Source organism: Myotis yumanensis, unplaced genomic scaffold (genome assembly GCF_028538775.1).
Source record: "Myotis yumanensis isolate MYYU_CA2020_CCGP unplaced genomic scaffold, mMyoYum1.0.hap1 SCAF_12, whole genome shotgun sequence".
Taxonomy (NCBI): Eukaryota; Metazoa; Chordata; class Mammalia; order Chiroptera; family Vespertilionidae; genus Myotis; species Myotis yumanensis.
Genome location: NW_027223763.1, coordinates 12,005,682 through 12,027,993, shown reverse-complemented (window position 1 = coordinate 12,027,993; position 22,312 = coordinate 12,005,682). Strand labels below are relative to the sequence as shown.

General features: G+C 44.9%; 1 protein-coding gene across 3 annotated transcripts in view; it reads left to right on the top strand.

The window, feature by feature from the left end:
- Nucleotides 1-22,312, top strand: part of ASTN2 (astrotactin 2) — a 759,574-nt gene that overhangs the window by 247,455 nt on the left and 489,807 nt on the right. For all 3 annotated transcript variants that reach the window (XM_070430790.1, XM_070430789.1, XM_070430788.1), the window contains one exon: nt 15,314-15,421. In XM_070430790.1, the coding sequence (XP_070286891.1) occupies nt 15,314-15,421 (108 nt within the window). The remainder of the gene's footprint in view (nt 1-15,313; nt 15,422-22,312) is intronic.

The window sequence follows — 22,312 nt, the reverse complement described above, 5'->3', positions numbered from 1 at the left end:
GACCTCGATTCTCTTGCGCAATGATCTTCCCTCCACTCCTAGGCCTCCCCACCTCCACACCGATTCCAGAAGAGTCGGAAGTCGCCCCCTCTGTGGTTCCTATGGCTTCTGCACTCACCTGGAGTGGTGGCCCACAGTCTACCACCTTATTTCTTGACCACTTTCTCTATCCAAATGTGAGTTCTTACTGTGAGGAGCCATATTCCATATCTTATCAATGATTCCTACACAGGCTTCACATATAGTAGGTATTCAATAAACATGTACTCAACATGTTAAACATATAAATAAAAGAATGAAGTAAAATGGCAAGTATTTGCTCAGTACTCCCAGATTTACAGCATCCTTTTAAGTCTTTCAAAAAAAGTAGATGCTATTCCCTTTAGAAATGTAAGGCTTATGAGTTGTTTATTGTCATTACTATTATTATCATCATCATCATCATCATTATTGATTGATTTCAGAGAGGAAGGGAGAAGGAGAGAGAGATAGAAGCATCAATGATGAGAGAGAATCACTAATTGGCTGCCTCCTGCATGACCCCTATTGGGGATTGAGCCCAAATTGAACCGTGACCTCCTGGTTCATAGGTTGATGCTCAGCCACTGAGCCACACCAGCCAGGCATGGCTTAAGACTTCAAAGAGGTCAAATAACTCACCCAAGTTCACGGTGCCATTTAGTATTGCTGTATGATCAATGATACCAAGACATACTGGCTAAAACCAACTTTTATTTTGCCACAAATTATTTGGGTTAGGAATTCAAGCTGTTCTTGCTTAGCCTCTCATGCGATTATAGTCGAATACCAGGTGGGGTGCAGTCATCCAAAGACTCAGCTGGGCTGGACTTCCCGGGGCCACTGGCAGGGCTGGCCCCTGACACCAGATGTTGGCTAGGAGCTCAGCTGGGGCTGTTGACTGCTGCTGCTCCCCCTGGCCTCTCCAGCATGGCCGTCTCTGGGCAGTCAGACTTCCTGGATGGTGATTGGCTTGCTCAGTGCAGCCCTCCCAAGAGAACCAGCCTCTGCCATTCTCTTTTAGTCCACCGGATTCAAGAATGGGAGCTGTGTCAAAGAATTTGGGCATTATATTTATAACCACTATTGTCCCTGGCTGGGTAGCTCAGTCGGTTAGAGCATTGTCCTGATGCATCAAGGTTGTGGGTTCAATCCCTGGTCAGGGCACTTACAAGAATCAATCAATGAATGCATAAATAAGTGGAATAACAAACCTCTCTCTCTCAGTAATAAATAAAATAAATAAATAAATAAATAAATAAAATAAAATAAAATTAGCAAAATTGAAAAGGCACACAAGGTAGTGACCGGATTAAAGAACCAAACTCCAAATCCAGTTGTTTTTTTGTTGCCCTATGATGGATATTATTCAGCTGAAAATACTATTTTTGGTGAATTATTGAATTGTCTCTGTTCCAATGTCATGCCTGAAGTGTAGAGGATAAGGGAGAACACTTATCTTTCCGGGATGACCTTTCTGCCCTTAAGTCTGACTAATAGGAAGAGGATTATTTGGAAACAATATGTCTTGGGCAAAAATATATATCTTAGTCATACCTTTAACCGGGAACAGGATACTGGCCTTAATCTAATAAATGCCATAGACTGCTTTATGTGCTTTAATTTAAAACGATCCATATTCATTAAGGAAAGTTTGTAAAATTCCTAGAAGTGCAACCAGAAAAATACAAATTTCCCGTAATGCCATCACCCACATACTAATACCAGCATTTAAAACTCGCTCTAATTTCTTTCCAAGCTCGATTTATAGTTTCCTATGTGCAACTTAAAAATCAACTTTATTAAAGCGTATTTTATGTAAAGTACACTGCATCAACGTAGAGTATACAATTCGATGAGTTTTGGAAGCTGTATATACCAGTGAACATTTCCATCACGATATGTATCTCTCTCCATTTATTTAGATTTTTTCATTTTAATTTCTTTTAATAGAGATTGCTTGGGACCTGTGGTAGCACATCCTTCTTCCCACCCACACCAGGCCCCCGGAGATCTGCCCTTTGCCACTCTAGCTTGGATTTGCCTCGTCAAGAATTGCATCTCAATGGGATTATGCAGCATGTCATTTCTGTGTCTAGTGTCATTCACTCAGCTTAATGATTCTGAGGCGCATTGGTATTGATGCACATGCCAGAAGTTCCTTTTAGTGATGAATCTGCTTCATTCTACGTGTTCACCTGTGGATGGACATTTAGGTTTACTCCAGTGTTTTGCTCTTGTGCATACATCTGCCATGGACATTCATGTGCAAGTGCTGTGTGGACATGCTTTCATTACTCTTTAGTAAAGAACTACTATTGGAATATGTGGGTCATATATTTGTCATAGTTTTAACTTTTTGCGAGACATTTTTTATCTCAAAGAAGGTGCAGGATGCCTGTTCTCATCAGCAGCGTGTGAGAGTCTGGTCGGCTCCAAAATCTTGTCAGAATGGGTGAGGCCATTCAGTGCTTGTGGTGTGGTATCTCATTGCGGCTTTATTTGCATTTCCCTGGTGACTAAAGATTCTTCAGTGAGTATTGCCATTCTTAGGCTTGTTTGTTGAAGTGATTCTTCAAATTATTTGCCAGTTTTTAAAACTGGGCTCTTTATCTTTTTAAAACAGGATTACCAGGAGTCTTTGTATATTCTGGATACGAGTCCTTTGTTGGATATATGTATTACAGGTGCTTTCTTCTGCTCTGTGGCTCCCTTTACCTATTCTTACTGGTGTCCTTTGGAGAGGAAATTTTTTTCATTTTTACAAAGTATATATATATATATATATACTTTTTTCTCTTATGGTTTATGCATTTCGTTTCCTATTTAAGCTCGTTACCTCTGCCAAAGTTACAAAGATTTTTCTCCTTTTTTCTTCTCGAAGGTTTGTAGTTGTAGCATTTACATTTAGTTCTGTGATCCATTTTGTTAGTTAATATGTGTGCATGCTGTGAACTAAGGGCCTATGTCTATTTCTTATAGCAAGTGGCTCTCCACTTGTTCCAGCACCATTTGTTGGAAAGACTTTCTCCTGATATCTTAATCAAAAGTCAGTTGTATATATTTCTGTGCTCTCTATTCTCTTCAATTGATCTATAGGTCTACCCTTTAGCCAATAATAGACTCTAGCCACACATATGATAATATACAATGAATTATAATATAGCTTTTAAAATTAATGAATTAGATCTACATATATCATTTAAATTCTGAAATTACAATATTAAGGAACAAAACAAGTGGCAATATAATACAAACAATATGACTATTAGAAACCCATAAAACAATAATCTGTAGTATTTTGTAGAAACTCATATGTTATAAAAGTATTTCTTTTAATTTGACAAGATATATTTACCTGCGTCCTAGATAAGTTGCCTCCAATAAAAGTAATTAATTAAAAAAATAATATAGTCTTGGTTACTACAGTTTTATAGTAACTCTTGAAAACAGGTAGTGTAAGTCCTTCAATTTTGTTTTATTTTAAAATTGCTTGACTATACTAGGTTATTTTGCATTTCCATATAAATTTTAGAATTATCTTGTCAGTTTCCCTCCCTCCCCCATAAAATGCATGCTGGAATTATAACTAGGACTGCACTTAACCTACAGGTGAGGTGGCGGGGAAATCACATCTTTATAATGTTCAGTCTTGAAATCTAAAACATGGTTGTATAGCTCCATTCACTTACATTTTTTTATTTTAATTTCTTTTAACAATTTTCTATTCTTATTGAAGAGCTCTCACAGGCCTTTTCTTAAACATACTATTGAGTACTTAGAGTTTCTTACACTATCATAAGTAGAATTGATTTTGAAATTTTATTTTCCAATTATTTGATGCCTACATCTAAGCATATAATTAACTTCTATATATTAATCTGTTATCTTTCAACCACTCTAAAGTCACTTATTGTGTTTTTAATTCTAAAAATTATGTCAACTGCAAAAATAAGAGTTCTATTCCTTCCTAATCTGTCTGCTTAAAAAATTTTGTTGTCTTTATTGAAATGGTTAAAGAGGTCTCTGTTTGTTTGATTTTCAGCAATTTGACTGTAAGTATAGGCTCTCCCTCATCCTATGTTCATCCCGTTTTGTGTCCTCTGAGCTTTACGGATTTGGTAGTTTGTCTCTTACACTAAATTTGGTTAATTGTAGTCATTATATTTATTTTTTTAAGACTCTGTTCTCTCTCCTCGCCTTCTGAGACTCTATTTATCTGTATTTAGAACTTCTGATGTGGTCCCATGAATCCCTTAGACACTATTTACTCTTTTTCAGTCTTTCTTCTGTCTCTTCTTCAGATTGGTCTTTAAGGCCAATGGTTATTTTCTGTTATCTTCATTCGTATTTAAGCCCATCCAGTGATTTAAAAAAATATTCATAAGTCTGTTTCATAATGATTTCATATATTTTCCTGCTAATAATTCTTAGATTTTGTGTTCATTGTAATCATCTTTGCTTTACCTACCTGAGCACAGGTGGTGTTATGTCGAAGTCCTTGCGCACCTGGGTCATCTTAGGTTGGCCTGTGTCCATTGTCTTTTCTCTTGGGAATGGATGGAACTTTCCTGCTTCGCCACATGTTGGATAAGTTTGCATCGAATGTTAGAAATTGTGAATTTATTGTATGAAGATTTTTGGATTCTGTTTCTCCCAAGAATGTTGATATTTTGTTTTTCGAAGGCAGTTGACTTTTGCAGCAGTTAGACTCAGGCCGCAGTCCCTGGGGAGAGCAGCCGTTGTTTTTTCTTTAGCTGAGCTGGTTGGAGTCTGCCTTACACACGAGTGGTTCAGAAGTCAGCCAGAGACGTTGCAGAGATCACACACCGATTGTGAGGCACCCCCCTGGGCTGCCCCTTTTCTCCCTGGTGGACTTGGTGGATCTGAGTGGGATCCATCCACTGGGTCCTAGGTTTGGAAAGACAGCAGATTTTCTCTTGGTGCTTCAGCTGCCCTGCGCCATATGGAAATTGCAACCTAACCTCAGGGCAAAGCTGGATGCATGGGAGGTTCCTCCTATGTTGACTGTTTTCCCCAAGTCTCAGCTCCTGCTTTTGTTATTTCCAGAGCCTTCCAAGTAGTGCTTTTGTTTGTCTTTGTATTTTATCCAGAATTTATTGTTATCTGTAGGAGGGTTGGTCCGTGAATAACTTCCAGACCAGAAGCAGAATCTTCACTATGTTCAGTAGTATTCATTTTGCAATATAGAATTTATGTTTTTGACCCCCCCCCCCCCTTTCTTGAAATCAGTATTGGACACAAGCATTTTCTATAATATCTTATCATCATCTAGGCTCATTTAATATTCCAACATAATTAACCATTCCACTCAAGCTTCCCATTAAGGTTATTTTCCATTTTCTTATATTTATAAATAGCACTGCAATGAGTATAATACTGCATAAATCCTTTTCTGTATTTAGGATGGTTCCCTTAGGGTGAATTCCCAGAAGTGGGTCAAGAGGGATGGACATTTTTAAGGCATTTTTTATATTGCCAAATTGCTTCCCAAAAGGGCCGTACACATTTACACTGCTTGCAGCAATTTGGGAAAATAATTATTTCATAAAACCCTTGTCAGCACTGGATATTATTAAACGAAGAAACAACATTTCTATTTCAAAGAGGAAGAATTATAACCAAGTATTTATGAATACGCATAATATTTTCATGCCAGAGGAGAGATTTTTCTGGTCTTAAGAGTGGAGACGCTAAAATGAAATACATGTATTAGGAGAGGAAGACTCCAAAAAATGAAAATCTGAACAAATATTTAAAGTGAATAACAATGAAGGAGGAATTTGGGGAGTATGAAGAAAACATGTTTGCACAGAAATCTAAAAGATGGAGAAAAGGCCAAAAAATGTGTAACAGTTTAGTCCAAACTTATGAAAATATTCCCCAAAAGGCTGAAACTTCAAATTTATCAATGCCTAATGGGGACATTTGAAAGAAAACAAACAAAACTAAAACAAGCTTTTAAAATTGGTTTTGAAACAATAAGAACAAGGATATGATTGTCTCATTGCATGAAACAACCGAAACCTTATTACCAGATGAAAGTACAAAACTAAATTCATTCTGAATCTGTCAGATCTGTCACTTTTATCAGGAAAAAAAAAATCTAAAAACTAGGAAAGGGAGAACGAAGATGCTTATAGGAATGGAGTGCTAACACACAGAGGAGGTTCTGAGTCTTTACTTTGAAGTGTCTGCCTCAATTTCCTTCTCCAGATCCAACCCCACAAATTACTTTTCCACGGCTAAATTAATTTGAAAGTATTTTTTTTTCACAACTACAGAGTTAGTTATTCTCAGAGTTTTAGGTAGAGGAGGTTCTAACATTCTGAAGAAGAACTAATCTTATCCTGCTTTCCAATAGTTGATGATGCACCATTGAAACTTTATTTTCATTCTCAAGAACAATAAGGTCAGTGTACCTAGTTGGGTACATGCAGGGAGGGAAGCTGAGAGCACTAGAAACCATCATGGGTTCACTCAGAATAAGTCACCAGGCCAACTGCACTTCTACTTTGAATAGTTTTTTTGCACAGGGAGTTACCACCGACACAGGATCTGGGTGTCAGCAGATATTTGATAGAGTTTTCTCGTGAGTGTATTAATTTTAAAATTATTTTTTATTTGTTTTTAGAGAGAGAGGGATAGAGAGATAGAAACATCGATGAGAGAGAAACATCACCAGTCAGCTGCCTCCTGCACACCCCCTAGTGGGGATCAAGCCTGGTTTGCTCTGACTGGGAGTCAAACCATGATCTCCTGGTTCATAGGTCAATGCTCAACCACCGAGCCACACCGGCCAGGCATAAGTGTATTAATTTTTACATGTATTTATCTGAATAGTCTATCGCCCTGGTGAGTGCAGGCCCTGTGACGGCAGGGAGTATGTCTGTTTCACTTCCCAGTGCATACCCCCTGCCCCACTGCCTGGCCCGTTGTAGAATCTCAACAGATATTTACTGAGTTTTTTTTCCAAAGGGGAAGACTGTAGATTGCTTGGTAGTCGGGTCAGATGCTTCATATTTATTTGATTATATGTACTGGAAGAGTTTGTATTATGGGGCTGATGTCCACCTGGAGGGAGTTCTCTAGCCATGAGCTATCATGGTCTGTTCTCATTCAGGTCTCCTCAATGCTCATGACTTTGCTTTAGATCAGGGAGGACTGGCGTGGGAGACTGGGCGTAGCAAGGACCGAAATTAGCCTTCCCACCCAGCCCCTTCTCCTCACTGACTGGGTGGCCTTGCCCAAGACAGATAACCCTTGAATACATCAATTTCCTAATATTAAAACAAGGATAGCAGCACCAACCTAATTATATTCTCCTATGTACTGTATGCTTTTACCATACATAACCTGCTAGTCTGTGGCTTCACATGCTGTGAACACTCAGTAACTATTGTTTCTTTTCCTTACATGCTGCTCCTTTCATATTTATCCAATTCACAGAGGGCATGCTGTCAGGGAAGTAGGAAAACATGAGATCATAGGATTAGGAGCAAAATACTAACTTGAGACGCTAGAACAGGGGTGGGCAAACTTTTTGACTCGAGGGCCACAATGGGTTCTTAAACTGGACCGGAGGGCCGGAACAAAAGCATGGATGGAGTGTTTGTGTGAACTAATATAAATTCAAAGTAAACATCATTACATAAAAGGGTACAGTCTTTTTTTTTTTAACTTTTATTAATTTCAAACGGGCCAGATCCAGCCTGCGGGCCATAGTTTGCCCACGGCTGCGCTAGAAGAAGGGCCAAAAGATACAGATGCAATTTGGTGGTACAAAACGTTCTTTACTTTGATTTAGAAAAATCAATTCTTCAAATACAGGGTGGGAAAGACCAGAATTATTTGCAGTGCGTGTGAACAAAGAACCGGGGGCACACTGAGTCCAAGTCCGCTGCCCATACAGCAGAAGCAGCCCTGGGCCGCATTATAGTCAGTCTCATGTTCACAGAAAGGGAGGTGAGCGTCCATTTCTCAGTGTGGCTCAGCTCACACCGGGTTACCATGCCTAGCTCTGGGCATCAAAACTCAAAAAGGACTTGAGCAAATTCAACAGAATGAATTTGAAATATGGGATGCATATCAAAATCACAAGACTGAGCAATGATATAATACCCTGAGTCGTAGAGGACGTAGTGAAATAATGACTCCTGTGGACAGCTGGTCAAGGTGAAATTGGTATAACCTTTCTGGAGGACATCTTGACATGAATCAAAACCTTTAAATATGTCCCTATCCTTTGACCAAGCCATTCATCTTTCTCCTCTCAAAACATTCTACACTTGGACGCATAGGGATGTGTAGAAAGAGATATCATTTAGGAGCATGCAATGCAATATTATAGTGAAAAACCAAAAACAACATAAAAATTAAACAACAGGATTGTTTAAATAAGTGATGATCCATTGATACTTCAGGATGTTGCAGACATTAAATATTATTGAAATCAATACTTACTGACATGGGGTAATGGGTAAGATATAGATATATTTTATTTAGCTTAATTTTAATTTCCACAAATGATCTCGGTTCATGTTAAAACAAAAAAAGGAAGAGAGAAAGGTAAACAAAAAGATGAAAATCTCAGTGTTCAAAGAACACTGTTAATACTTTGGTGGAGATAGGTATAGATATAGTTACAGATGAAGATAGTGATATACATGTAAATCCAGATGTATATATAGATGTGTACATATACATACATATATGACATAGTGTAATTTATGCAATAGCAAAAGTGCAAAGCGTATAGTTGGATCCCACTATGTATTTCTGACATAAGTGAATGAATAGATATATGCTTAAATATTTTAAACAAAATTTACAAAACGCACTCACATTATAAGACAATAAAATCCAGTTGTAAAAAATTACAAATAGATGCATGGACAGGTGACAGGTTAGAAGGAGTGTGGATGTTTTCACAGGACTGGACAAGGGGAGTGTTCTGGTTGCCACACTTAGTGCCTGAAGAAAACAACAATCCTATGCTCATGGATTCTAGGAGTCATGAATTGGTACATGAGAAAGGGAAAGTAGGTTGTCTCGGCTCCACAATGACCAGGACTCAGCGGGAAATACTCAGACACCTGTGGGTGACTCCGATGGCTGGGGGCTAGTATCCACTAGAAGTTCCTTTTCTCACATGTTTGCCCCCTTGCCTGGGTTGTTTGAAAAGCTGGGCTCAGCTGGGACTGTCGACTGGACCACTTACCCTCAGCCTAGCCACGTGGCTAAGTCTTCTCACGGTGCCGTGGCCAGTTTCCAAAGAGGGGGTCAGCATCTATAGTCAGCATTTCAAGACAGCCAGGCAGAAGCTGCGCTGCCTCTTATGGCCCAGTCCCAGAAGGTCGGAGTCACTTCCTTTGCAGCCTCTTTATTGAAAGCATGCCCCTATGGCAGCCCAGACACAGGGGCTAGGAACTACTCTCCACCTTTGACGGGGGAGCAGCCAAGTTCGTTACAGAAGAAAATGTGGGATGGGAGGGTGTGCTGTGGCCTTCTCTGGAAAATTCAGCCTCCCACAGGGAGCGAAGGGATATTCCAGAAGGTGAGGCTGACCTTTCATGACACGCTGAGATGAGCTTGAGTGGAGAGCCTCTCCTCCATAGATAGATTTCTGGGCCAGAATTTGAGGATAAATTGAGAGATCTCTCTTCTTGGGTAGTGGGATGGCTATCTCTGAAATGGCCATTTTACAGAAAAGGTCAGCTGGGGCATGCGCTTACCTTGCAGCAGGAAACAACCAATTTTTAAAAAATCAACATCACTTTTATTGTCTTTTTTATTAGTATTCATTGGAGGAAAATTAAAAATGCAGATGAGCAACAGTAAGGGAAAAAATGTTAAATGCTCCCAATCTTACTATCCAGAGAATAACCTTAATATGTTTATTTCTATATGTATGCATACGTTTACATACATTCTGTGTGTACATTCTTAAAACAGAATAGGATCATTTTGCACTTACAGTTTCCCAATACGCTCGTTAAAAGTTACCTCCTAACTCTTGATTGTGAACATTTCAGAATAACTTTTAGTTTTCTCTTATCCATTTTTTTATATTACAATGTACTATTTGTTTTTGTTGCACACACTCAGTGGAAATTGCACTAAATACCTTCAGTTGGGTATAAGTGTGCATGAATGTCCTCTTGGCATTCTCCCCTGTATACTTTTTCACTCAACAATGTATCATGGAGAGGATTGCATGTCAATAAATATAGATCTATGTCACTGTATGTAATGGTCTCATGAAAGTCTATTTTAGAGACATGCCATCGTTTTTTTTAAAACCAGTTCCCTGTACGTGGGCCTCTGGCCATTTCTACATTTTTTCTGAAGTTTTAAATAGTCATGTTTAATTATATTTTACCATGAAAAATTTTTAACCGTAAAGATCAGTTTAAAAAATTCAACATGACTCCCCAGAATGCTCCGGGATCGTCTTTCCTGGGGGATCAGATAAACCATGTTTGAATTCAGGTCCTATGACTGCAGATACGGGTCTTCTCTTCTCTCAGCCTCTGTCTCCACATCTGGAGGAATAAGAATATGTGGTCACGTGTGAGTAACATGCCTGGTAACGTGCCTGGCACCGTGCCTGGCATATAGCAGTGCCCAGTGGCAGATAGCGCTTGTGGTCAGAGCCTTTCAAGGGGTGAATGCCTATGCTCATCTGAGGTGTAGCCCTAGAGCTCAGAACGATGATCCCTTGTGTGGCTTAGGAGGGACTGGAAGTCATAGCTGCTTTGGTCCTCTTTCTAGAACTGGTTCCATTTGCATTCCCTGGGCGGTTGGGGGTCAGGTGGGTTTTTACCTTCCCAAGCTGCATATTTCTCTATCTGGCGCATTCCTGGGCAATCTGAAAATGCAATATCGCTGTCACCAGCTCGAGGAAGACACAGAGCCTGAATAATTTAACATGTCACCGCCATCCATCATGATAGCAAGAGTGCAGGCGATGGAGGGTGGAGGGGTGGGCCTGCCGAGGCCGCCGAGCAGGACCGCCCAGTCAGAGAAGGTAGTCCTCAGAGAACGGTGAGTTAATTTCACAGGCCCAGGAAAGACCGCTCAGCCTTGCTCCTGCTCCAGCCTCTCCCATCATATGATTTTCAACTTGCTTGGCTGCCCTGATTCGCTCCAAACTTGGGCTCAGGTTCCTAGTTTGCTGCCAAATGTTTGTGTCATCTCTGCGAGGCTCTAAACGCCTCTGAATAGCTTTGTTTATTTATCAGTAAAATTGAGAGAATTCCCCTGTGGTGGGCTTAGCATCATGCCTGGAGTATCTTAATTGCTTCCTCACCAAAAAGGAAGCTCCAGGAAGTCAGGAAGTCTTTGACTGCTGTTCGCCGCCCTATTCTCAATGTCTAGAACAGGGTCTGGTATGAACAGACACTGAGCTGATAATTGTTAAATGAATGAACAAGCAAATGAGTGAGTTATTTTTTTTTTCGAGGTGACCAGTGGGTCCAAGACAAACGGAAGGGTGACCCACTGCTTTCTCAAACATGGGGTCAAGACTTGGGGCCTGAGCTGGGCCCCTTTCAGTGTGGCTCTGGAATACCTCCTCTCTGTGTTTCTTCCCCCTCCTAACACCCCCCCCACACACACACACACAATTCCATCATTCTACAGTTCTGTCGTCAGTCTTGTGCTGTTACAAAGAGAACAGAGGGTCTATTTTTTTAAAAAAAATATTTTACTTATTGAGCTAAGATTCACATAACATAACATTATCCATTAACTATTTTAAAATGTATAATTCAATGCCATATTGTAGATTCACAAGCTTATGCAACTATCACCTCTGTGTAGACCCTGACATCTACATTACACTCGAAGGAAACTCCAGACTCATTAATGATCACTTTGTATTTCTCTTCTCCCTCTGCCCAGCCCTGGCTGCCACCACTGCTTTCTGTCTCTGTGGGTTTACTGATTTGGGATATTTTATATGAACAGAATAGTATGACATATGAACTTCTAAATCTGGCTTTTTTCCCCACTTAGCAGAACGTTTGCAAGGTCTATCCACATTATACCATATCAGCATCCCCTTTTCAGGGCTGAATAATATTCCATTATATAGATACTCCACATTCGGTTATCCATTTATCAGTAGGTGGACATTGGAGTGCTTGTCTTTTTTCTACCTTTTTGCTATTATAAATAGTATTGCCGTGAACAGTCGTGTATTGGAATGCCCTGCCTTCCATTCCTAGGGCAGAATGGCTTGGTCTTGTGATAACTGTGTATTTAACTTCTTGAGGAACTGTCAAATGATGTTCCACAGTGGCTGCCTCAGCTTGCGTTCCCAACAGCAGTGTATGAGGGTCCAGTCTCTCTACATCCATTCTGACACCTGTCCTGTCCCATTCGGTTGATTGTGGTCAGCCTGGTAGATATGAACCGGTTGTTTTCCTTTGGCTTGGATTTGCATTTCCCTAATGGCTGATCTTTTCATGAGAGTAGAGGGTTTTCCATGAGACGGAAGCTGGGTTCAAATCTGAGGGTGATGCCATTTGTAACGTGTGATCATTGATACGCAGCATTGAAACTCTGAAGGTTGGATCGCCCTCCATAAACCTGAGACGATCCCTGCCTCTCAGGCCGCTTGTGGAGCGTGGACGGGATACTGCATAGGCAGTGCCCAGAGCGGCGCACACCCTGCCGAGGTCTGTGCTTGGCCCATCTTCTTCACGGCTCCACCTCATCTCATTCGGCACCAGCAGAACCAGGGGCTCCTGGAACAGGGCAAGGGACCTTATGGCTCCTCTTCTGTCCTCCTGCCAGTCTCTGGCCATTCTCACTTTCTCTCGGCTCCTAAATGGAAGTACGCAAGCAGCCCTGAGTAATGAATGATTGTACTTGAGGTCACGAAGTCAACAATTTCATATTAAAATGCTAGCAGAGGGGGCCCGTTTCCATTCGACCGAATCCTCTCCAAGTCAGTCTGTACCTGGCCTGTGGCCCCTTCAGGTTATACGGACACTCGGAGGCTAGACGTCCTGGGTGGCTGCCACCTCCCCAGGATGTCACAGAGGCCAGGGAGTCACCACCCATCCCATCGGTGCTTCTTCTCTCCTAAGAAACTTGGGGAAACCTCGAATAAATGAATGTGCCTCACCATCCCTATGTGTGGTCTGTGTGTCAACTATTTACATGCAGCACCTGTACCTTCCCTCATACTATCCACGTGAGCTGAGAGTTCGTGTCCCTCTTCTTTTAAAGATGAATTCGGAGAGGTGAGGTGCCTTGTCCACGCCCACTCAGCTAATAAGGGCGACCAAGAATTGGAACTGGGGTCTGCCTTCAGTGCCCTGATTCCTTCCCACAGACATGCATGACCTCTCTGGCTCATAGATGAAGCCAGTGCAGAAACCTGCTAGAGGCTAAGTGCCTTAGGGCAGAAGCAACGGCCATTGTCTTTTAATGGAATCTGAGCTGCACCATTTTTCTTCCAAGTCACATTAAAAAATGATTCAACGCCTTCGTGGGGTGCGTGGCTTATTCATCTCCTGCGCCCAGATCCTGGTTCTTAATTATGCTCAGGAATGGTGGCTGTGTCAGTGCTTCTAGACCCGCGTTCCCCGCCACGGAGGGCACCTGACGCCCGGCTACTCTCTACCGAGATATTCTTTTTTTAAAAATATATATTTTATTGATTTTTTTACAGAGAGGAAGGGAGAGAGATAGAGAGTTAGGAACATCGATGAGAGAGAAACATCGATCAGCTACCTCCTGCACACCCCCCACTGGGGACATGCCCACAACCAAGGCACATACCCTTGCCTGGGACCTTTCAGTCCGCAGGCCGATGCTCTATCCACTGAGCCAAACCGGTTTTGACTCTACCGAGATATTCTTATGTATAAAATACACACTGGATTTTAAAGACTTATTGTGCAAAATCTATAAACTATTTCAGCATAATTTACATTAATTCCATATTAAAATGACAATGTTTTTAGGATATTGGGTTAATAGATATATTCTGAAAACTAATGTTTACTTTTATCCTTTTAACGTGGCTACTAGAACATTAAACATTGCATGTGTGGCTCACATGATATTTTTATTGGACAGCTTGGTGTAGAGACAGCCTCGCTGAGCCTCAGTTTCCATTCCGAAAATGGTACCTTGGTAGTTAAGGAGGGAGGTGAGGGTCAGATGGGTGGGGATGGGGCTGGGGGAACTGTAGAAGCAGCCATGATAGTTAGGGGCATGGCATCTATGTGCTTGGACACGTGGGTTGCCGGAGGCATCCCTAGGATGTAGCTAAGCCTGAGTGAGTTCCTACCAATAGCACCATTACACCGGTTCGCAGCAGGAGCTATGGGAAGTGGAAAACGCACACAGGCATTGGGAGCAAGCCACAGACCTGCGCACCACTATCATGTCCTCCCTGGTATGCACAGCAGTGAGCTCATTCTCCTGCTCCAGAAGCTTCTGTGACATCCATCCTCAGTGACACCCACGTCCTTCCACATGTCCTCTAGCAGCATGTCCCTCCCAGTCAGTGCTCCACCCTATGGGACTGCCACCTGCCCACACGCCCCACCCAGGGGTGCCCCAGCTCTTACCTCTCCTTGGAACTCTGTTTCCTTCCACCGAAGCCTCATCCACCCTTCCAGCCCCGACTCCATCTCCCTTCCTCCACAAAGTCTCCCAGGTCACCTGTGCGGTGACGGGTTGCTCTCCCCCATGTTCCGGGGTCTTGTTGTGTGGAAAGCATAGCCATGAGTGAGGTTAAAAGCACCATGGGACCCCATTTGTCGCCACGACTAGCTTATGATCCCCTGGTTGGCAAGGATTGGTTGTATCCCTGTATGTCCACTGTCTGGCTCTGGGCCTGGTACACAGTAAACACTTGGCTGAAATGTGTGTGAAATCAAGTTGCCTGGAGTGTTTCTTAGAGGCAGGCTCATCGCACTTAAGCAACCAATATAGCTCTCAGTTATTTAGTAGCCACCATGGACCAGGCATTTCACATGTCCTGTCTCCTTTCATCCTCGAAGCAGTCCTGCAAGGTTAATAGTTATTGTCCCTGTTTTAGCAAGAAGTAACCTGTGCTTCCTCAAGGTCACACCGCCCTGGGGCTGCCAAGGCACCGGTTAGAACCCCAACTCCTTCCTTAAGCCACACCCACCCCCGGGTGCCCTGGGACTTACAGAAAGAAGTCAGGGTGAGGTTGTCCATCTTGGGAAGGAGGAGGGTCTAAGAAGCTGCTGTGGCCACGATGACTGATGGATGTGCTTCCTCGCAGGGGGCATCAGCTTCGGGAGAACCAAGGGGACGTCGGGGTCAGAGGCGGACGACGAGACGCAGCTGACATTCTACACGGAGCAGTACCGCAGCCGCCGCCGCAGCAAAGGTAATGGAGGCCTCGGGAAAGTTCCAGGACCACTTCGTAGGAGGAAAGCCTGGGCGGCGGATTTCGTGTTTCATGACAGACCCTGAATCTTCTTCACCCTGTGGTCCCAGTCCAGTCGGCGCTGAGCTTGGCAGCGAAGCCCTGGCTAGACAAGTGGCCATCACCATATCCTCTCCCTTCAGCCTGTGTGTGCTTTCTGTCCCACTTCATTCCTCTAAGGCAGTGGTTCTCAACCTTCTGGCCTTTAAATACAGTTCCTCATGTTGTGACCCAACCATAAAATTATTTTCGTTGCTACTTCATAACTGTAATGTTTCTACTGTTATGAATCGTAATGTAAATATCTGATATGCAGGATGGTCTTAGGCGACCCCTGTGAAAGGGTCGTTCTACCGCCAAAGGGGTCGCGACCCACAGGTTGAGAACCGCTGCCCTAAGGATTTAGGGGTGGGTTTTTTTTAAGTTTGTAGAGTTAAAGAAAATCCAGCACAGGAAGTGAAGTAACTAAGAGAATCAGATGGAAAGGGAAGAGGAAGGAGGAAAGTTATTGAAAGGCAGGTTAGAGCGCTGCAGGGTAACCTTGCCTTACTGCCTGGTGGTCCTCAGAGCCAGCTGACGGTATAAGGCAGGATTCTCAGCCATCAAAGGGCTGAAGGAAACGTATTCAGCCATACAATGGGCAGAGGCTGTGGGACAGAACCAGCATTGATTCAGGAAATTCCACTCACCGGACACCAGGACCAGATGGAAGTTGGGCCCTGTGGACATGTCACCCTGTGACTCTCTGGGCCGTGCCTCCAGCGGGTGAAACTAGTGTCACTGAATGATCATTGCTCACAATGACGCGCAATGTAAACATCAACACGCTGGGGTGGGGCTACATCCTCCAAGGGCTGAGGTCCATCGTTCTCGGGGATAAAATGTGCTCTGAAGAGAAAATAGACCATATTTCAGGCAGTTAGTTACCTGTGGATATAATTCCTCACCCCTGAGCATTTTTGTAAGGATGAGAAATTAGCAAGTTCAAGATCACATTCCTAGAAGAGAACCTGGGGTGCCAGCATCCTGGTGACGAAGGGCAGCTCCACGGGCCTGGAGCAGGCCCTGGAAAGAAGCAGGGTCCTGTTCTAGCTGGTTTGGCTCAGTGGATAGAGCATCGGCCGATAGGGTCATGGGTTCGATTCCAGACAGGGGCACATGCCCGGGTTGTAGACTCGATGTCCAGTAGGAGGCGTGCAGGAGGCAGCCAATCAATGATTCTAGGAGGCATGCAGGAGGCAGCTCATCAATGATTCTCTCTCATCATTGATGTTTCTCTCTCTCTCTCTCTCTCTTTCTCTCTCTCTCTCTCTCCTTTCCTCTCTGAAATCAATAAAAATATATTATAAAAAAAATAGCAGGGTCCTCTGGCAACCAGGAAGGCAGCTCATCAAGGTACATGGCAGCCTGTAGTCCTCGTGCCTCTCCAAGAAAGTGGTCTGGGGAAGTGCCTGGGTTTGGGAAGAGGCTTCCCCACAAAATGATCCTGCATGCATTCCACCCCTGTGTTCAAAGAGCACAGATGGCACAGCTTCTCTGGGCTCCTTTTGCTCTTAAGCAAGTTATCTTCCTTCCCTATACCTCAGTCTTCTTATCTGTGAAATGGGTCTCGTAACTGCCTCACAGAAACTTGAAGATGGATTTTGGTTATGATACATTAAAAAAAGTATTGTGGCGCCTGGTATATATTAAGGGCCAAAGAAGTAGACATTATTAATGTCAGTTCACTTCTCATTGTTTTCTATATCTCACTATTCCTGGTGCCTGTCCCTGAAAAGCCCCCGCGTGGGGGTGCCTGGGTTGGCACATCACCTGGGAAGCTTTTGCAGCCTCTGCAGCCATTCGAAGCAGTGGCCTTGCCGCCCCCTCCTCCCCATGTCTGGGCTGGCTGGTATCTGCGGCATTGGAGATTTAGAAGTTGATGATGGATGATTCTTGACCTGTCTTCTCCCTCTCCCCAAACTGCTGCCAGAATTTGGCTGGGCAAGGTGGTGGGTCTCCTCTGCAGGACTGGGCTATTTATAGCTAATTGGGAACACATCCATCACTGAGCGTTCCCCTCGTAAATCAGAGGTAAACTTAGCGAAGCAAAAGCAAACCGCAGGACGTGAGGGAAGTGACTTGGCCCGGTGCCTCCACACACTCAAAGGCTGGGCAGTGTTTCCAGGATGGCGAGGATGCCAGGGCTGTGTGCCTCCCCCCCCAACACACACACACCTTCCTCCGGCCCTCTTGCCAGCTGAATGCCAGAGCCACTTGCTTCATCTCTGCCCTCCACATATTGTCCAGAGTGACAGTCCCTCTCCCTCCACCTCTGGTCCCCCCCACATCTGTCTCTTCCTCCTCAGTATCCCTTGTTCCGAGGGCCCTGCAGGGGGCTGAGCGGTGCTGGGGAAGATTATGATACACTTTTTGGGAGAAAAAGTAAAACCAAATGTTATCTGGGTGATTCTCACTGTCCCAGCTTTGAGAGGAAAGAGAGAGATGGGGGGACACCAGAGAAATGTGGGGGACTTCCCAGAAGAGTTGAAGCTGGAAAGTGACCTGGGCCCAGATAGGGCTCTGTCGCTGTCCACCCACATACATGAGCCAATAGCCTCCGTATTCTTGTCTTTGAAATGGGGTGGCAGTACTTCCCTCTCAGGTAGTTGTGAGGATTGAATGGGAACACAGGCATCTCCTTTGTAGCTATAAGTCTCGGTAAAAAGTTACTCCTTTTTCCATCATAGCCGTCCTAGTCCCTGTCACCTACATTCTTTGCTTAAAATCTGCTAAAGTCACCTTCTCAATGGCCTCACTTACCTGTCTTCCGAACCAGGAACAATGTAGGTAGGGGTCCCGTTGCTTCTCTGCTTAGAAGGGGGAATGTGACCTTCTTACCACCTACAGACCTCTGAGGGTCCTGCCTGCCCACCTGCCCAGGGCTGTCTATTCCTCCCAATCAGGCCTCCTCCCCGGCACTGTCCTGCCAGAACCTCCTCAATGTTCTTTCCTGGCACACTCCCCTGCCCTTTGCCTCCCTCCCACTCGCTGGCATCTCCACAGAAACGGTACGTCTTCCGGGAAGCCATCCCCACACGGCATTTCCCTGTTTATTCTGCTCCACTTTCTGTGTTCTTCCCCGCTGTAGACCTCATGGCCGCTGTAACTTTACATTCGCAGATATGTCCTCTGGGCTATATTTGTACACCACCCTGACCTGGGTGCTTCCTCTGTGCAGTGTCCTCTGTGCCCAGCTTTCCATCCCGGGCACCGACCACATGGACGGGTTGAGAGTGGGAACTGCGTGCATCGTTTGGAATGAATGAATGGTTAATGAATGAAGGACAGGCATGCCTGGCCGTGTCTGGATGGCTACAAGTGCTCAGGGTGGAGGTTGCTTTTGTGGCGCCTCCCCTTGTTTTCTCTCACTCCACTGTCACTTGCTGGGAGTGGTCCTCTCTCCTTTCCCTTCTCCCTCCTGCTCCTGCTGGGCAGCACGGAGGCCTCAGCCCTGCTCATGCTTCCACCTCAAGGTCGATGCCAGGGAAGGCCTTCAGGTGGCATGCCTGGCAGGGGGAGGGGGCCTGAGGACTGATGCTGGAAACCCACTCTGCCTGGGTGCTTGGAGCGCATTGGAGGGTGTGACCTTTGAAGAGATGTAGCAAGTCCAGGAGGTTCTCTGGCAGGGATGGATATACCTAGTGCTGATGGTAGAGAGAGCAATGGAATGGGAGAAGAGGAAAAACATCAGGCAGGTTTTTCCTACCTGGGTCTCTCTTTTTAGCATGCCCCATACGGAGCTAGAAGTGACATTACATTCAGCTGGACCTGGCTGTGAGTCCTGACTTTACCTCACCTCCTGTGTATGGCTGGGCTTTTAGCATCCAGGAGCTTCCCTCTGTATCAAATAGAGCTGTTGACACCTACCTCACAGAGTACTCCGGTGTGGAGATGGAAGGTTCCAGAGCTCACCCAGAGGTGCTCAAGAAATTTAGTGCTTTCCTCCTGAAATTCCCCTTTCCTTGAAAATATTCTGAACCCCAAACTGCATCAGCTAAAATCTGATTTGGGGCAGTAAGATCCACTAGACACGAGATTTATGGTATAGCCTGAGAATCACCTCTGGCTCCTCTGAGCCTCAGTCTCTTGGAAAGGAAAATGGGTATGTTATTTGGCGGTGTCTGGTATGGCCAGGCAGAACCCCATCCCCAAGCAAAGAACTGTGGCCATCAACATGGTGAGGGCGTAAAGGCAGAGACAAAGGGGCTGAGAAACAGAGACTCAGAGACCAGGTGTGTGTCTGGTGGGATTTCCTAAAGCAGGAATCAGCAGCCTTTTTCTGTAAATGGCCAGTTACTAGACATTTCTTGGCTTTGCAGGCCAGATAGTCACTGTTGGACCTATTCTGCTCAGCTGTTGTACCTTGAAAGCTGCCATAGACAGCACACAAATGAAGGAACGTAGTGTGTCCAAATGACACTTTATTCCTAAAACAAAAAACAAAAAGCCAAACAACAACAAAGAAAACACACCAATACAACAGTTTGCTGACCTGCGCCCCAAATAATCCGTTTACGCCATACAGGTTGTCCTCACCTGTAGGACTGGTCCAGGAGGCATGGGTGACATGTCACAATGATTTGTGAAGTGAATCCGGTCTCATATCATACCTGTCCTTGCTGCCTAAAGAAGTCTGTTTGTCAAGTAAAGACTTCTCCGTTTGGTGATGTAAATAACCATTGAACCCATCACTTGCTGGGATTTGCCAGTTCTCATGGCGTTCTACAAAAGCAACCAGTGAAGTAGCTGGATAGGGAGGTGCCCAGTGGGCAGAGTTTCGCCCTTCCTTAACCAGAGATGACACGACAGACAGCCAAAGGCACTGGGCCCAGGGTGAGGAGGTACGTATTGAAGTCTGTAGCCCCAACCGTGACTCACTCAGGGACCCTTGGCAAACGTGCTTCCTGGAGCCTGAGCTTTTCTTCTGTCAGACAAGGATATTTCTGCCTCATGTCATCAAGTCTGAAGCTCATTCTAGTCTAACCTAGATTTATGGAATAAATGCCTTCTAAGCGTGATGGGAAAGGGGACCGGGGGAGCTGCGGCTCACCCAGGTAAGCCATGCTGAAAAGGATAGGATAGTGCGTAATTGAAGGTCCCCATGAAAAGTACAGGCAGCATGGCCAGCCCCGGGCACAGTGCTGAGCAGGAGACAGAGCAGGCACCACTGCTGGGTGACTCCAGCAGCGCAGGCACCTGTAGGGGCCTCCTAGCCCAGCTTTGCAGGCGGCTGTGTGGCCTTAGGCTAGCTCCCTCCCTCTCTGGTCCTCACTCTTCCCAGCCACTGGCTGCTTCGCCAGTTCTAGGAACCCAGGTTTTCTGATTCCTAATCCTATGTACTTTCCTCGAAGCTTTCCTAATTATTAGTTCATAAGCAGAGAGAACCAGGGCATGAGTGTTCCTTGTTCAGCTTATTTGTTTTGGGTGCTTGTTTTAATTTGGCATTTCTTAAGCTGAGATTTTTCTACCATGATCAGAACTCTTGAATCATAAACAGAATGTCGTGCTCCTTTGTAATGATGTGTACATTTTTCTTTTTTATTCTCCCCTGACAAAACACGTGCACATGCACACGCACTCATGCATGCACACATAAATGAATCCTATTTAGAAGGAAAAGAACAGGTGAGGGAATGTTCAAGCCACATCTGCGGCAAAGGAGGCCTTTGGGGATGGAGGGTAGGAGACTGTTCTGAAAGGTAAGCTGAGAATGCAGAGATGGAGCGGGGACTCCAGGAAGTGGTGGGGGGAGGGGCGAAGGGGCGACACCTGGACCCCAGCAGAGCAGCACCTGCCACGGGTGCGGGCAGAGCTGCATTCACTGGCCAGGGGTTGGACCGGATGCCAGGAACTGAACATCATTCAGGTCTGTGGTTTCAGGAATGATGGCAGGTGGGCTGGAGAAATAGGCAGGAGCCCCTCCTGCATCCATCACTTCTCATCAGACCACAAGGTGTTTTCAGTCCTACCCATAGATAGTCCATCCACTCTTCTGTTTCATGCACATGGAACCCAAGGCTCAGAGAAGGGAAGCATATTCCCCAAGATTGAACTGTTGCCTTTCCAAGCGACAAAGCGTGTGGGGCAAACTGTTCACAGTAGGTGAATCTGGGCAAAGAACAATGCATGGCTGTGCTTTGTACTCCTCTTATCCCTGAAGCTTTACTATAAGTTTGAACTTACTCTCACGCGAAACCTTAAGTAATCGGGGGTCCTTCTAGGTTGCTTACAGGCTTCAGAATCAGCAGACAGAGGTCCCCATCTTTGCTTTGCTATTTCCAAGCTGTGTGGCTTAGGGCAAGACACCTTCCTTCTCTGAGCCTGTTTCTCCTGGGTAAAGGAGGAGGTATCCTGGCATTAGTCCTGCTACTCCTCCTCAGTCCCACTGAGAAGGTTAAAGAAGATAACGTATGCTGAGGACATGCGTAGGCGGTGTGTCTGCCATGTGATCACTGTTCACTATGTGGTAACCCGCTAAGTTAGGCCTGGGCCAGGCACGGCTCCATGGCCCTTTCCCAACGTGCTGGCCTGCAGATCGGTCTTGCTTGGGGGGGCGGGGGGGAGTAGATATTCTTCTCATTTTCACTAAGAGCATGAATTTGGTGGGCGGGGCCTCTCGGGGGCATTGTGGGATGGCTTTTCCTTCCTCCATCCTGGGTCCGGCCTGAGGACAGCCTCTTCCACAGGTGCGTCTGCAGGCTCCCTCTGCCCGGCTGTAGGACAGACCCCTGGGACCCGCTGCTCAGAGGAGCACACCCCGAAGACATGGATCTCCACTCCTTCCCTCTTTATCAGGACTCTTGCCCCCGT